Below are 16,963 nucleotides of genomic sequence, written 5' to 3'. Positions count from 1 at the left end.
CGCAGGGGACGGGGTATGGGGGGGGGGCGGACGAGTGACACTCGGACCAGGCAGAGTCTTCTAGCTGAGGTCTTCCTTCCCCAGGCCTTAAGGCAGGCAGACCTGGGTTCCTCTTCCATGCCTTGTCGGTTAACCTCTGTGAAGCTCGGTTTTCTCTCCAATAAAGTGGTGGCACTTTTGCCTAATCCTCTGGGTGGACATAAAGGTTAGAGCAGACGTCTGAGGAGCCCCGGGACACCATCAGCGCTGGAAAAGGTTTCAAGCTCTTGCATCTGCCCCCAGCGTTGAGCTTTCGGTGGCAGGCTCCTTGGGACGTCCCTGTCCACGTCACCACCCCTTGGCTCAGTGCCTGGCACCGCACCAGCCTCTGAGGCACGTTTGTGCAATGAATAGATTAATCAGTCACTGAGCATCTTGGCATTCGATCTCTCCAAGCCAAGAGCTGGGGTCTAGCGGGAAGCGTTTTGGAGGCGAGGCCGGGCTGGAGGATCGGAGCTTGGGGTCAGATATACACAGAAGAAGTTCTGGAATGGGGGTTGGGGGACACCTGTGTCCTCCAAACCAGGATCTTCTCCAGCTGCCAGGTGCATATGTGTGTGCGTGTGCATGCGTGTGTGTGTGTGATCACACTCCCCAACTGCAAGGTTGTGTGCTGAGGGGGAGTGGTAGCCATGTGCTCCCCACAGGGAGAGCCCAACTAGTGGAGATGCCGTTGTTTATGATCGCTTAGCAGCAGCTCAACAGCAGAGGGGAAAGTCCCAGGTATGGGTGAGGAATCTGCAGAGCTCAGGGCCACAGAAAGGAGCCGATTTGGCACAAGAGCTGGGACCTGTGTTATGGGCTGAATCGTGTTCCCCCCACCAAGTTCCTAGGTTGAAGCCTTAACCCCCAGGACCTCAGAATGTGACTGTATTTGGAGATAGGATTTTTAGAGGTAAAGTTAAAATGAGGTCATTGGAATGGGCCCTGATTCAATATGACTGTGTCTAAATAAGAGGAGATTAGGACACAGACACAAACGGAAGGCCAAGTGAGGACGCAGGGAGAAGACGGCTGTCTACACGCCAAGGAGAGAGGCCTCAGGAGAAACCAACCCTGCCGACTGCTTGGCCTTACACTTCCAGCCTCCAGAGCTGTGAGACCACGAGTGTCCGTTGTTGAAGCCACTCAGTCTGTGGTTCTCTGCTGTGGCCGCCTGCAAGCCCCTGTGCTAGGGTCTCCACCAAGGACTTCATGCGGGAGAAGAACAAGCCCTCTCGCCTCTGCGCTGTTTCCCTCGGGCCGTCCCTGGTGGAAGTCAGGGCCAGGGTGCTCCAATCACCCGAGGGCACCTCCCCATAGGCTCCCTGCCTGGGAGAGGCAGGCCTTGGTAGGGGTGCAGCAGGGAGGCCCAAGGGCTGAGGGATGGAGAAAGCACCTACCAGGTTGGCTACTGTCCCTCCTCCGAGTTGGAAGGGGGTCCAGGGGCTGTGGCCACCAGATGGGGAGGGGCAAGCATCATGCCAGGAGGGCCAAGAGGCCCCTGGCAAGAAGGGGAGGGGACAGCCCGATGCCACCCCAAATAAATAGCTTGCTTCCCGCTCACCCTCAAGCCCTGTCCCACAGCTTCAGGCAAAATGTACCCCGTGCCCACCCACAGATGTTCCTCTGCAACTACAGTGGAAGCCAGTTTTTCTCCTTTGGGTGAATGCATTCTGAGGCAGGACATTCCAGAAGCTGGATGCCATGGGTGTCGGTGGGCCTGGACTGTGTCCCCAGACTGCCTGCAGGCTCCCCTCCCTCCTCTGCTGAGATTTCCTGAAGGCTGGAGTCACCCACCAGGCTTGCTTTCTTCACCCTGTGCTACCGCCCTTGCATGGAACGCTTCTTCCCTCACCCCCAAGCCAGTCGCATCACTTTTATGAATCGCCTTTATGGAAAAAAAAAAAAATGACATGAAAAGAAATATAAAGATCAGCAAAAATGGTGTCTGTCAGTTAATTGAATCTGCCTCGCCACCACCTCGTGGTTGAGGTCGATGGTATATTGCTCATTTCTTCTTGTCTGAAGGACTCAGCTTGTTCTATATTTGCTGAGTCTCAACTTTTTCAAACATTTGCTGGCAAGGGAAATTAATGTTACCATCTCGATGGCCGCTGAAGCTTTCTTTAAAAATCATTTCCCCTCCTGTGCTTATTAATCAGTGAAAACGAGTCCTTAATATACAATTTGTACATGGTAACTTAACATATTTCTTTGAAACACTGTGAACATTTAGAAGAGTGTTTAATGATTTCTGATCGGTAGATATACTTCCTAGTCCCACTCAGCCAGCTCGTTCTCTTTAAAAAGGCTGATGGGGCTTCCCTGGTGGCGCAGTGGTTGAGAATCTGCCTGCCAATGCAGGGGACACGGGTTCGAGCCCTGGTCCGGGAAGATCCCACATGCCGCAGAGCAACTAGCCCCGTGAGCCACAATTACTGAGCCTGCGTGTCTGGAGCCTGTGTTCTACAACGAGAGGCCGCGATAGTGAGAGGCCCGCGCACCGCGATGAAGAGTGGCCCCCGCTTGCCACAACTAGAGAAAGCCCTCGCACAGAAACGAAGACCCAACACAGCCATAAATAAATAAATTAAATTAATTAAATTAAAAAAAAAGGCTGATGGACACATATACACTACCAAACTTAAGGTAGATAGCTAGTGGGAAGCAGCCACATAGCACAGGGAGATCAGCTTGGTGCTTTGTGACCACCTGGAGGGGTGGGATAGGGAGGGTGGGAGGGAGGGAGACGCAAGAGGGAAGAGATATGGGGACATATGTATATGTATAGCTGATTCACTTTGTGATAAAGCAGAAACTAACACACCATTGTAAAGCAATTATACTCTAATAAAGATGTAAAAATAAATAAAAATAAAAAGGCTGCTGTACCGAATGTAAAATAGCTGGCTGGTGGGAAGCAGCAGCACAGAACGGGGAGAGCTACTCGGTGCTTTGCTATGACCTGGGGGGGGATGGGGGGGGAGGGAGGCTCAAGAGGGAGGGGATATGGGGACATGTGTATGCAGATGGCTGATTCGCTCTGTCGGGCAACAGAAACTAACACAGTATTGTGAAGCAATTATACTCCAATAAAGATCTATTAAAAATAAATAAATAAAAAGGCTTCTGTAAGGCATAAAGTTCATTTGTTTTCATTCAACAAATGACAAAGCTGGATGGCAAGGTTTAAAGCATCCCCTGCTTCTTAGGGTTCCCTTCCATCTCAATCCAGGATAACTGATGGAAACACTGACCAAATAATACATCTCCTCAATCTATTCCAATGGCAACCAAGACCACTGTTTGGGGCTTTCTCTGGATTCTTCTTACCTTGATTTGCATAAACAAAGACTTGTTTTTGTCTTCCAAATTCTGATACAAGCCAAACAGTCACACAAGCTCCCCAGTGCTGAGGCGTTCTGCCCATCCATCTTGGCAGCAACTTTATGCAAAACAGTAAGGAACTACATACAAAACAGAGGTTAGGTCCTAACCCAGGTCGTTTTAAAACTGGAAGTAAATTTCTACTTGATTAAAAAGTGAGTTTATGACCTGCAGAATGGGAGAAAATATTTGCAAATCGTATAATGGATTAATATCCAGAGTATATAAAGAACTCCTACAACAACCAAAACCCAACCCTGATTTAAAAACGGGCAAAGAATGCTCATTTCTCCAAAGAAGATATACAAATGGTGACTAGCACATGAAAAGATGCTCGTCACTTAGTACTAGGGAAATGCAAATCCAAACCACAAAGAGATGCCCCTTCAAACCCATTAGGATGGCTATTACCCAAAACTCAGAAAACGACGAGTGACGATGATGATGCGGAGAAACTGAAACCCTCGGCATTGCTGATGGGAATGTAAAATGCTTCAGTCCGTGTGGAAAACACTACCATGGAGAGAATTCCCGTGCGATCCAGCAATCCCACCTCTGGGTACGTACACAGAAGACCTGAAAGCAGGGCCTTTAAGAGATACTTACTTGTACACCCAAGTCTCAACTGATGTATGACTGGATCAACAAAATGTGGAATATACATACAACACAATATTATTCAGCCTTAAAAAGGAAGGAAATTCTGACACAGGCCACAACATGGACGAACCTTGAGGATTTCAGGGGCTCAGAACGAGCCTCCCCAGAGTGTGTTACTTTTGCACGAGGAGCTAAAGGCAATAGAGCTCCTGTGGGTTCAAGAGAAACTACTGCTCCTTCCTCAACTACCTACAAGAATTTAAATTGGGGATTTTTCCCAGAAAAGAGTTATTACCGGAGATAAATTCTGTCTGAGTGGCACCATGTATATGGCAGGGCAAATACCTAAGTACCCAGCATCTGCTCTTCCTTTTACCATCCTGTGAAGGGCCTCCTGTCCTTGGAAGCCCCAGGCTCCTATCCCATTCCTTAGCTCAGGGGGGTACATATACCTCATTTTACTTTTCTCTCTCTGACCCTCTCACGTATGTAGGGTTCCCGTTATGTGCAAAATTAAATTTGATCTTTCCTGTTAATCTATCTCATGTCAATTTAATTCTTAGACCAGCCAGAAGAACATGGAAGGGTAGAGGAAAGTTTTCTTCCTCCCTGACAGGATCTTATACTAAGTGAAATAAAGCCAGTTACAAAAAGAACAAATACGGTATGAATCCACTTATATGAAGTAACTAGAGGAGCCAGATTTATAGAGACGGAAACTAGAATGGGGGTTTCCAGGAACTGGGGGATGGAGAAAAGAGAGTGAGTGTTTAATGGGGACAGGCTTGCTTGGGAAGATGAAAAGGTTGTGGAGATGGACGGTGGTGATGGCTACACAGCCATGTGAATGTACTTAATGCCACTGAGCTGTGCACTGAAAAATGGTAAATTTTATGTTACGCAAGTCTGACCGCAACTTTTAAAAAGTGAATTTACAGGAATAGGGGTATCACTGGTATTCTTTCTAAAGCAGGTACCAGCCTCAAAATCCAGGAAATATGTATGGAAATAAGACAAAATGTATTTAGGTAAACTGCCACGATGACTACCCACACCTCATCAATATGAAAGCTGTAAAAACCTACAGTATCTTTAAATGCTTCAACTGTGGTATTAGAATAATTATCGTATTTGTCTCGTGAAGCAGAAGCTCAGTGACATACCCTCGTGGTTTATCCAACGGATCCTAGGGAAGATGTGCAGATGTCTAGAATCTGGATGTCTTCTCCTGAATTCAGTGCTATCGGCACACACGCCAACAGTAAGAGATCTACCGAGGCTTGGGACGGTGAAAAGACTCAGACCATTGGTCATCCATCTCATGAAGCAGGACATCAAATACTAAGCATTTGAAACTAACTCATTTACCCATTCAAAACACCAGGCATGCGCTGGGCTAGGGTCAAGGATGAATCACCTAGACAGGCAGGCTCCAATCCCAAGAAGCTGACAGTCTGGCAGAAGAAACAATTAACAATTGGGTGCAGCGGCCAACACTGGGGAGAAACTTCCACAAGTGCCAAGAAAGTATTTTATGTGTGGCCAGATGGATTCCTTTGAACTGCGAGGCATGACATTTCCCACCCAATTCTTGTTGCCAAAACCTTTGAGCTTCTGACCTACATATTTTAACCATTGTTTAGTTTTAATTTGTGCTCATGGTAATGTCAGTGTGAACAGTGGGCCTTAGAGTCACTTCCAGGCCTAAAACCGTGGGTTCGTTATACCCCAAGAGAGACAGGAATAGCTTTTTGTCGCATGTTCTAAATAGATGCATCTTTAGAAGATATTTCTCCTGGAAACCTTGGACCCTGCTAGTTGACAGCCACCGAGTGTGAGGACAGAACCTGGGAGTGATCTCAGCTCCCTGGAGGGAGCTCTATGATCTCACTGATACGTGGGTGGGGTCTTCCATGCCTCTTTTAAAAAGCTATTTCCCTCTGCAGAGGTAAATACACTTGTTATTTATGCCCTTTGTAGTCTGAAATAAAAATAACATTTTTAAATCAAATCAATTTGAACATACTTCAAACAACTTGTAGTTAACAAGGCATCTGAAAAGTATTTTCGGGAATGACCTAAAGACCTTTTCCAAAGGAGCGTTTTTTTTATGACCCTCAATCTTGTATGACTGGTGATATTTGTGTTGCAATGCTACGAACTAGATTCGTCCGGCCCTTATTTGCCGAAAGAGTAGAATTTCTGAACATTTTGAATGGTTTACAGAGATTACTGGGTAGAATACTGGAAATGGAGATAGGCCGAATAGGTTTGCCTACTTGTGCTTCTTCAGATGAGAGATGTTCTAAGATTCTTGTTTCCTCCCACCAATTCTGGACAGATAAGCCTGGACACACGCAGTTAGTGAAATAATGTTAGCCGGCTGCTGTAGGCATTCCCCCAGAGCACACATTTGCTTTTTAAATGAGTCCTTTAATTCTCTGATCCAAAAGGGAGGAGGTGGTGGTGGGCTGGCTGGAAGTTTAAAGCCCTCAGAAGCCTCATCCTGGGATAAACCGGAAATTTTATGGCTAATACTTCATTAGCAAGTCCCGTGTGCCAGGCACCGTTCTAGGGCCCTGTATGTATTCACTCATTTAATACTCACGACCACCTATGAGTTTGGTGCTATTAATGTCCTTTTCTACTGGAGGAAACTGAAGCACAGTGACCTCTTTCTCGAGGTCACTCTGTGGTCAGTGGCCGAGCAGGGATTTGATCTGGGTAGTCTCACCCCAGATTCAGAAAAGAAAAGAGCTTTTGGTAGATGGAGCTCAGCCTGCAGAACCAGACAGCATGCATCTGAATCTAGGCTCTGCCCCGCAGGAGCCAAGTGACCTTGGGCAAATTATCTGAACCTCAGTTTTCCCATCTGTTAAATGGGAAGGATAAGAGTTGGTCAGTGTAGGGCTCCAGGCACACAGGGGTATTTAAGAATGATCGCTGTTAACATTTCTAAGCTGCCCCTTGCTTTCTGCACACACCTGGACATACGTACCCTTTTCTGCCTGGTTAATTTACATTCATCCTAATTCAGAATTCAGCCTGGAGACACCACCTTGTCCACAAGCTTGCCCTGCAGAAAGAGCAGCGAGGGAGGTGAACATAGATTGGTGAGCACACCATGCCAACAGAGCAGGGAGACAGGGCACATGGCTACGCGTGGCTGGTGGCCACTCTATCTGGTAGCACAGAACCGACCATTTCAATCGTGTCAGAAAGTTGCACGGGAATATAAATTGGTGCAGCCACTATGAAAACAGTATGGAGGTTCCCCAAAAAGCTAAAAATAGAGTTGCCATCTGAGCCTGTTATCCCACTTCTGGGCATATATCTGGAGAAAACTATAGTTTGAAAAGACACATGCACCCTATGTTTGTTCCGACACTATTTACAATAGCCAAGACATGGAAGCAACCTAAGTGTCCATCAACAGATGAATGGGGAACGAAGATGTGGAATATTAGCCATAAAAAAGAATGAAATACTGCCATTTGCAGCAACATGGATGGACCTAGAGGTTGTCATACTAAGTGAAGTAAGTCAGAGAAAGACAAAAACCATATGATACCAGTTACATGTGGAATCTGAAATATGATACAAATGAACTTATCTACAAAACAGAAACAGACTCGCAGACATAGAGAACAGGCTTGTGGTTGCCAAGGGGGAGGGGGGTGGGGGAGGGATGGATTAGTAGTTTGGGATTAGCAGTTGCGAACTACTACCTATAGAATGTATAAACAACAAAGTCTTACTGTATAGCACAGAGAACTATATTCAATATCCTGTGATAAACCATCATGGAAAAGAATATGAAGAAGAATGGATACACATATGTACCTGAATCACTTTGCTCTACAGCAGAAATTAACACATTGTAAATCAACTATACTTCAACAAAATAAATTAATAAAAAAAGAAAGTTCTACCAGAGAGCACTGTTCCGGATCATGCAGAGACTCGTAGAGTCAGAGCAGAGGAAACAGTGTTCACCCAAACGCGATACTTTCTTAGAACAATCACTCTGCTTTTCTCCCAAGAACTCAAACAGCACTAAGCCAGTTGTCTTCATTTTATTGAATAAAGGGTTCCCATCTCTGCTGAAAAGCTTCTAAATTGCTGATTTTGCATCATCAAAACGCTGACTTGATTATCAAAGAGAAATCACCCCCTGGCCATCCCGTTCTGTCCCCCACAGAACACTAACCATCCTTAGACATAAAGCGATACGTTTATACCCAGAGGATTAATCACACGTGATTTTTCCTATATATAAAATTATGTCAAATCTGACTCATTTCATTTAGAGAAAATCACTCTTTGCTGCAAACCCCTTGAGAACGACGCTGCTGGTTTTGAGAGATGCGGGTAAGGCCCCATCCGGGTACCAGAGAAGCGCCCCAGCAGATGGAGCGGTTGGACTGCCTGCTGGCGGCTGACACACGTCACACCCTAAAGCTTCGACACCCCCGGTGGGTCGCTGGCGTCGGTCTCCAGCCACTCAATGAGGATCTGATTCAACTCTGTGGGCCTGGAACGGGAACAGAAGGCAATTCGCATCTGTCTGGACGCACTCCCTCACTCAGGCCAAGGCAGGGGTGGTAAAGCAAGCGGCTTATTGGAGGCGAACAGGGAGCCCTGACGTCCCCCACCCAGGGACCGCCATCTCCTTACTTCTCCATCTGTGTCCAGTGTCCACAGTCCTTAATGTGACCCCTTTTCAGGTGAGGGATCTGGAAGAAAACCCCACCCGAAAAAGTAAATGGCAGAAGGCAAGTTCTCTGCTCCCGGTGGGCCGCCCCCCTGAAAACCCCGCGTGATTTAGGAAGGGAATGACCACTGATCAAGCTCCTACTGTGTGCTAGGTGCTCCACATGCACTGCCTTATTTATCTTTTTATTATATACATTTATTTATTTTATTTATTTATTTTTGGCTGCATTGGGTCTTCGTTGCTGCGTGCGGGCTTTCTCTAGTTGTGGCGAGCAGGGACTACTCTTCGTTGCGGTGCGCGGGCTTCTCATTGCGGTGGCTTCTCTTGTTGCGGAGCACGGGTTCTAGGCACGTGGGCTTCAGTCGTTCTGGCACGCGGGCTCTAGAGCGCAGGCTCAGTAGTTGTGGCTCATGGGCTTAGTTGCTCTGCAGCATGTGGAGTCTTCCTGGACCAGGGCTCGAACCCATGTCCCCTGCACTGGCAGGCGGATTCTTAACCACTGCGCCGCCAGGGAAGCCCTGCCTTATTTATCTTTGACCATGATCCTTTGGGTAATATGAAGGCTCAGAGAGGTTAGGTAACTGGCCCAAGGCCACACAGAGAGTGGCTGAGCTAAGATTCAAATTCAGGCTGACCCATACTCATCACAACAGACTGTCTCCCTCCAGAACCATTAGGACTTGGCCCGTTCACAGCCTGGAAAATGGCGGGTCGAGCTTGGCTCTTGCCCTGTAGCCATGACTGCGTCCCCTTCCCACGTCGCCTCCCTCCTCCCTGGTGGTCTGCACGCAGGGCTGTTCAGTCTCCCTTTCGGCGCCTGAATCCCCAAAGTGGGTCACAGCCCTCCCCGGACTGGCACCACCACCCACAAAGGGCGTCCTTGGCAACACGCCTTGAATCACGCTCTCTCCACCGCACTGGATGATGCTAACTAACAAAGCCACGGCCAAGGGCAGGCGAACGCTCTCAGCATCCAGCCAGGGTGCACGAGCCGTCACGGGGACCCCACCTGCAGGCCTCCCAATCCCTACCAAGCCCCACACTTTCAGCAGAGTGTGCTTCCACAACACGGTTTGACACCCATCTCTCCACCTCAACGGTCCCCTCACCCATAGGTCCACACAGCTCAGCCTGGCCCAGTGGGCTCAGGATAACCTCCCAGCCGCACCCTCTGACCTCTCTCATCCATCCTCACCTCTCAACACCCTGTCTCCTCTCCTGTTCTCTCTCTGCCGGGCAAGGCTTAGGAGTTCCTCAAGGCCAGAGGCGGTGGTCAGCACCTCTGTGAAGCCCTCGCTCCCAGCTGGGCCCTTGTCCACACAAGCCTCCTGCATATGGGGTGAACTGCTGGACATGACCTCCTGTGGGGTGGGGTCTGCACCTCATTCATCTTTACCGCCCTGGTATCTAGCACTGTCCCAACTCATCTAAGTGCACAGGAAAAGCCCATGAAATGAAAGAAGGAATGAGTGATGAGAGATTGCATCAGTGAAGGGGAAAGGAAGCAGCAGTCTTTTTTTGTTTTCTTTTGGCCACACCACGTGGCATGTGGGAGCTTAGTTCCCTGAAGTGTGGAGTCTTAACCACTGGACCACCAGGGAAGTCCAGGAAGGAGCGGTCTTTTTTTTTTTTTGCGGTACGCAGGCCTCTCACTGCTGTGGCCTCTCCCGTTGCGGAGCACAGGCTCCAGACGTGCAGGCTCAGCGGCCATGGCTCACGGGCCCAGCCGCTCTGCGGCATGTGGGATCTTCCTGGGCCGGGGCACGAACCCACGTCCCCCGCATCAGCAGGCGGACTCTCAACCAGTGCACCACCAGAGAAGCCCCCGAGGAGCAGTCTTAATCGCTGCTCCCAAAAGGCGACAGTGATGCTGCTGAGGAAGCCCTCGTCAAGCGAGCGGTTCCCCCGAACATCCCACTCTTCATCCTCTGGGACGCCTGCGCCCTCCTCCAAGAAGCCCCGATGGCCCCGAGCAGGACCGTCGCCTTACCCAGTCCTCCATATGCTTGGACATCTCAGGAACGAGCACGAAGTCCTTCTCCGCGGTGACCATCAGGGCCGGCACCAGGATCTGGGGAGGGATAACGGGAAGGAGAAGCAGCCTCCACGCTCAGGCCCTCCCTCACCCGGGCGAGGAGATGTTATTTTCACACCGCGGGGCCTCCTCCACTATCAACTCCCCCGCAGAAGACCCCTCAGCACCACTGTGGTCTGGCTTTGTTTCCGCCACGTGCTTTGCGTGAAGGAGGCACCAGCATTACTAAAGATCTGAAAGGATGGTGTGCGAGATTAGAAGATGTGTATCTTGCTCTCTGCCCCTGGTTCCCGGCATAGAGCCCCTGAAACCCTTGTAAATCCCTAAGTGATGAGAGCACTCCTGTTCCAATGAGGTGACTCTGGCTGGGCTCCTGGATGGGGGCTGGTCACCAGGAAGACAAAGCCATGATTAGACACCTGGGATTTTCAGCTCCCTCCTTCCCCCCACGTCTGGAAGGCGAAAGGGATGAAATGGAGTTAATAATTGATCGCGTCTACGTGAGGAAGTCTCCATAAACATCCACATAACCCCAGTAGCAAGGAGTTCGGAGAGCTTCTAGGTTGGTGAAATCCACACCAAAAGGATAACACACCTCAGCTCCACAGGGTCAGAGGCTCCTGGGCTTGGGACCCTCCCAGACCTCACCCTGTGGATTCCTTCGTCTGGCGGTTCATCTGTGTCCTTTACCAAATCCTTTAATAAACTAGTAAACGTGAGTAAGTGTTTCCCAGAGTTCTGTGAGCCACTCTAGAAAATTAACAGACCCAAGGAGGAGGTCCTGGGAGCCTCCAATTTACAGCCAATCAGTTGGAAGCACAGGTAACAACCTGGACTTGGGGTTGGCGTCTGCAGTGGGGAGCAGTCTTGTGGGACTGAGCCCTTATGCTGTGGGCTCTGACGCCGTCTCCAGGTAGCTGGTGCCAGAACTGAGTTAAACTGCAGGCCCCCCAGCTGGTGTTGCAGAGAACTGCTTGGTGTGGGGAAAACGCCCACACACTTGGTGATAAGAAGTGTCAGAAAGAAAGCGATTTGTGTGAAAGTAAAGGAGACACACAGGAGGAAAAAAATGGGTTTTTCTCATACGGATGGATTCAGCCACGTATTGAACACACAGGTTGTGTGTGTGTGTGTGTGTGTGTGTGTGTGTGTGTGTGTGTGTGTGTGTGTGTGTGTGTGTGTGTGTGTGTGTGTGTGTGTGTGTGTGTGTGTGTGTGTAAGAACACGCGTGTGGTCCACTCTGTGTGATTGATATTCCTGACACCAAACAGGTGGCGCTGGGAAGGAGGAAAGATGCCCTTAGATGGAGATCAATATTCCTTTTCTATGAATTGAATAGAATATTCACACTCTGCCCTTCACAGGGGCAGCCAGAGTGTGACTGGGCCAGCCTGACATTACAGGCAGGAAAGGGACTTCACTTTTTGTCTACTGATGCATGGGGCACCGCAAGGTCGAGAGAACCTCCTTTTACTCTGTGTTCTCAAGCTACCATGACAATTTCCAAATGGTGTTCACTGTCCCTGGGTAAGGAATGCTCACCGTTTTTTACCTACAACACAGAACTGTGCGCTTCTCACTGCGCCCCGTTCACCAAGGGGTGAAGACCCAGTGGTGGTTTTGTGGCTGAAATGAATCCTGAGGCTGCTGTGGGGGTGGGATGGACACTCTAGAATGTTCCAGGTGAAAACGTAAAGCGGTGGCAGAGGCAATGGGAGGAGGTGGGAGAGGAGGAAGATCTGGAAGGAAACTGCAGAAGAGGGGGTCCCCAAACCTACTGCCATCGGGGTTCACCTCCCCGAAGACCTCATCCTCGTCCCTCATGCTTTGAGAGAGTCTGCCAATCAAACTGCAGTTTTGTCATTTTTGTCCATCACAGATTAGAGCGATGATAGGCTAAAGAGCATTAATTAAACCACTACTACATACTAGGCACTGTTCTAACTCAGCATCTGATGTGCGTCAACCCACTTTATCCTTACATAGCTCCTGCCTGAGGTAGGCACCATTCTTGTCACTTCCATATTAGCGGCCACGGAGAACAGAATGGTTAAGTGCCTTGCCCAAGGTCACACAGGGCACAGGTCCCACATCCCAGGCCGACTCTCTGCCCAGCCTGCTCTGAACCACTGTTTTTATGCTCTACTGCCTCAAGACCTAACCCCGTGAGGTCAGGACCTCGCCTGTGTCATCTGCACCATTCCTGGCATATAGAGGGCCGATCATTTTTGACTAAATCAAGAAGATGGCCAGGGCTACCAAGTGAGCTGAGGAACGTGAAAATACAATTTCCCTCAGGTTTTTAATGTTCTGAATGTAAACCAGGGATCCCATGACTCCCTTTGCAGACCCAGGGGTTGGAAACCTGTCTTCTGCTTGACAAACTGAGACTCAGACTGACTCGGTCGAGGTGAAGGAGCCAGAGGTTACAGCCCCGTCTCTCTGAGAACACGTAATGTTCCTCTGTGAGCCAGGAGCTTCATCCTTGTTACCTCTGGGAGTTAACTGGACCACCTGCGCCTGGAGCCAGGGCACCACCGGGAGACCTAGGCGGTCCAGACCGCTGCTGCAGTCACCTGGTAGACCCCTGTCCCCGCCCTCTCCCCACCCTCTGCCGTTCCAGGAGAAGCAACAGCAAAAGAGGTCCTAAGAGGAAACCCCGCAGCGCAGGCACCTCCCAAAGCAGCCGGCCGGTCTGTCCACCCCTGGCTCTGACCCAGCGGCCTATCCGTTGGGTCCATGGATGCCCGAAGGGTGACTTGTTGGGGAGGAGAACAGCGCTGAACTCACCTTCCTTCCCAAGCCTTTGCAGCCCCACCGCCAGTTCCTTTCCATGTTTCGGTACCAGTTTAGAGGTCCCCTGGGAGGGGCGGACGAAGGAATAAAACGAGGAAAGCTTTTAGTAGACGCTTGTGCTACAGACCCCACCAGCAACCCACTCGGCATAGAGCCAGTCTTCCCAGGAAGAGCAAAGGCTCCTGCAGGGCAAAGAGAACAGAGCCCAGGATTCACACCCCGGTGCCCTGCGTGCCTGCCGGGCTTTATCGAGCACGGCCTGGTGCAGGCACAGCGCTGGGCTGAGGGCTGATGTTCTCTGAAGTGGGCATCTGGGGACACACAGAAATCGGCCCTACAGGACTCTCCATTTTCTCCCGGGACTGTCTCGGAAGACGGGGGTGGGGGAGCCTGGTTTAGTGCCCTCACCAACCAGGGCCACTCCCCTGTCCCAGGGAGCTCGCAGAAAAGGGCCACCGGGAGGTGCTTCCTCCTAATGTGACATCGGGAAGTGATGCCGAGGTGTCTCCTCCGGACAGGTAGGGTGGCTCCAGGGCTGTACCTGGAGCACTGTCCCAATCCTCAGGTGTGGAATGGGTTGGTGCTGTCCAGCCCTTGAGGCTTCCTGTGAAAGGGAGGGCCCAGAGAGACCTTGGACACGTCACGTGCCCTTTGGGGACTTCTGATTTTCCCTCCTGTGCAAGGAGGGGTCGGATCGGATTGCCTATACGTTCCCTTCCAGAGAACCTCTGTCCCCCAGTCTAAGACTCTTAAATTGTCCCCCACTTCGGGTGGGGAGGGGGGAAGAAAGGAGATGCTTAGGGAAAGGTTGAAATTGTGATACTGGAAACACTGGGGTCTAAAGGCCACCACGGGTGTTCACTGCCAAGGTCGCCACACTGTGAACTTGTGGGCTGGGCTGACGAAGGCGGTCCTGCTGTTGGGCTCCTTCTGCGCCCCTGGGTCTGAGCGAGGGATGGGGGCGTGAGGAGAGAGGAGGAAGATGGAAACGCGGTGACCTGCAGCGCCCCTGAAGGACTCACGAGCTTCGAAGATTTGCAATACCCAAATACGTGAAGGGACACACAGAAAAGGGGCTGTTAAGAGGGATTCTCAGGGATCTCAGGGCAGGGCCCTGAACCGCAGCATAGAAACAGACCTGAGAAAAAGGAACGAAGTCTGACAGAGACTACAACATGGGCAGACCAGAGTGAAAGGAGCCACACACGAAGGATCACACAGCGTACGACTCCGTGTGCATGAAACATCTGGAATAGGCAGCTCCAGGGGGACGGAGAGCAGATGGGTGAGTGATCAGACCTGGGGGCCCCAGGGAAGTGGGGGTGACCGCGAAAGGGAACAGAGCTGCTTTCTGGGAGATGAAAACACTTTAAAACGGATCGTGGCGATCCATAAAATGTGTCGTGACAGCGCAGCTCCATGAAATGACTAAAAACCATTGAACTGTACACTCTCAGAGGGCGAATTCTACGGTATGTGAGTTAGAGCTCAGTAAAGCTGAGCCTATAACCACCGCCCCCCCACCGAATATGTATGCAGTTTTTGAGGTGACGTGGGGTATTGTGTTTTTCTGAAGTAAGAACTCAGAGCTGTCATCTGATCCTCACAGAGGTCACCACTGAAAAAAAGTTGAAAACATCTGCTCTGAAGGGGCCCCTAAGCATAAGGGAGAACAAGCTGAACTCTCCAAACTAGAGCAGGCTGAGCATCGTCAGATAGTGAGCCTCCCGGCACTGGAGGCATTCAAGCAGAGGCTGGCCAGGCTTTCACTGGGACTGAGCTGGCACTGGGCCTCACCCTGCACTGCGAGAGCAGAAGAGCCCCCGTCTGCCCAGCTTCTCTCTCCTGTGTTCTCCTGGGGTGCTGTTCTCTTTACCTGAAACCAGACTTCTTGAACTGCTGAACGTAGAACTGGATGTCCTCCTCGGTGACCATCCTGCTGAGGCTGGGCTCCCCTGGCGTACTCACAAAGAGTCCTCCTACAAAAAGCCGCTTGTTTCCTCTCCCACCCTCTGGGTCAGGTGTCCAAGTTCCAACACCTGAGACCCTTCACCACCTCTGCTTCTTTTTTTACTGCTCTCTGTCTCCCCAAGAGACTTGGGCTCCCGGAGGGCAATGACTCTGACTCGTGCTTGTGGATACCTGCCCCTGCCTCACACCAAGTGTGCGCTCAAAACTTTTGAGGAATGAAGGACTGAACGATTGACTACGGGAATAAGTAAAGAGGTGGAAGGAGGGAAGGGAGAGGTGTTCCTGACCAGTGAGAGGAGTGTGGTCTTTAGGCTTGGAGGAGTTTAACTCCAGCCTGGCCACTCTGGACAAATTCTGTAACTCTTCTGAGACCCATTTTCCTCATCTGTAGAATAGAGATAATAGTGAGAGTTCTTACGGATGTCACGAGAAATATAAACAATATTACTAAAGGGGGCTAACCCAGTGTCTGATGCACACAGTAGGTGCTCAAACAAGTGATAGCAATCATCATTATTAATAAAAATACAAGGGAATGATGGCAAAGTCACAGGCTTGGGGTCAAGCAAGGTTCTGTGGGAACAGTGCCGGATCCAGGAGTCGAGGGGATGAGCGCCAGTCTGCTCCCGGCTCTGGCTCCTCGCTTATATCCAAACTGGGAGGGAGAACAGGGGCTGTCTTCACGGGATGGAACTGAGCCTGATGGAGGGGAGGCCAGGGCACTAAGACAGAGGAGACCTGGCTGGGGGTCTGGCCTGATTTCCACTCTGCCTGCACCAGGTGACCCTGCAGAGGTCAGTTCCTCTCCTGGGTCTCTGTCCTAATCAGTAGAGGGTGGATCTGCCCTGAAGAGCTCTGAGAGTCCTCCAGGCTCTGACTGTTTAAGATCTTGAATCCAAAACTTCATGGGGGAGAGGAAGCCACGGCTGTGTGGTCAGCCCAGGGTTAGGGTGAGTGCGATTCCCCAGCGGGGATCGACGTCAAGCAAGTCACGGCTTAACTAGTTCAGGGCGGGCAGGTGGCTGCTTCTGCCCACAGCTGGCAGATGGAGAAACACTCATTTAACGTTCGGCTGGTTCCCGTCATGGCCCTCCTGTCTCCACTCCCTCCTGAGAATGTCTCTTACCCATTTCACAGACTCTGTTCGTGGTGAGAAAAGTCTGGAGGGAGAAAAGTTAGAAGGGATGTCATGGGTCAAGCAAAGGAAACATGCAGGAACGGAGCATCTAAAAGCCCTACAAGTGCCAGCAGACTATACAAACATGCTAAATGCCCAAGAGAGCTAGGCGGGTCCTGAGCGGTCAGAGCAGAGGCGGCTCACAGCCAAGCTCCAAGGCCAAGCCTGCTCCTGGGTGCTGGCGGGTCTTGGGAATGTAAGGACTTGGGTGTATCAACCAGTGGGAACAGGAGATGAGACCTCAGGTCAGATGCGAAGG

General features: G+C 50.5%; 1 protein-coding gene across 6 annotated transcripts in view; it reads right to left on the bottom strand.

The window, feature by feature from the left end:
* EPHX2 (epoxide hydrolase 2) overlaps positions 1 to 16,963 on the bottom strand; it is a 66,414-nt gene that overhangs the window by 494 nt on the left and 48,957 nt on the right. The window contains exons 14-20 of one of the 6 annotated variants that reach the window (XM_070045815.1): positions 16,631 to 16,687; positions 15,683 to 15,687; positions 15,433 to 15,558; positions 13,551 to 13,620; positions 10,716 to 10,796; positions 8,686 to 8,744; positions 6,082 to 8,542 (exon numbers count right to left, since the gene is read on the bottom strand). In XM_070045815.1, coding sequence (XP_069901916.1) covers positions 8,464 to 8,542; positions 8,686 to 8,744; positions 10,716 to 10,796; positions 13,551 to 13,620; positions 15,433 to 15,558; positions 15,683 to 15,687; positions 16,631 to 16,687 — 477 coding nt within the window. In that variant the 3' untranslated portion in view covers positions 6,082 to 8,463. Of the gene's footprint in view, positions 1 to 6,081; positions 8,543 to 8,685; positions 8,745 to 10,715; positions 10,797 to 13,550; positions 13,621 to 15,432; positions 15,559 to 15,682; positions 15,688 to 16,619; positions 16,688 to 16,963 lie in introns of those variants that run through there. The other 5 variants (XM_030879097.2, XM_060301287.2, XR_009564405.1 and 2 more) reach the window with 5 other exon arrangements.

The sequence above is a fragment of the Globicephala melas genome, chromosome 6 (assembly GCF_963455315.2).
Source record: "Globicephala melas chromosome 6, mGloMel1.2, whole genome shotgun sequence".
Lineage (NCBI taxonomy): Eukaryota > Metazoa > Chordata > Mammalia > Artiodactyla > Delphinidae > Globicephala > Globicephala melas.
Note: the sequence above shows the minus strand (reverse complement) of the source record. Positions and strands in the feature narration are given on the sequence as shown.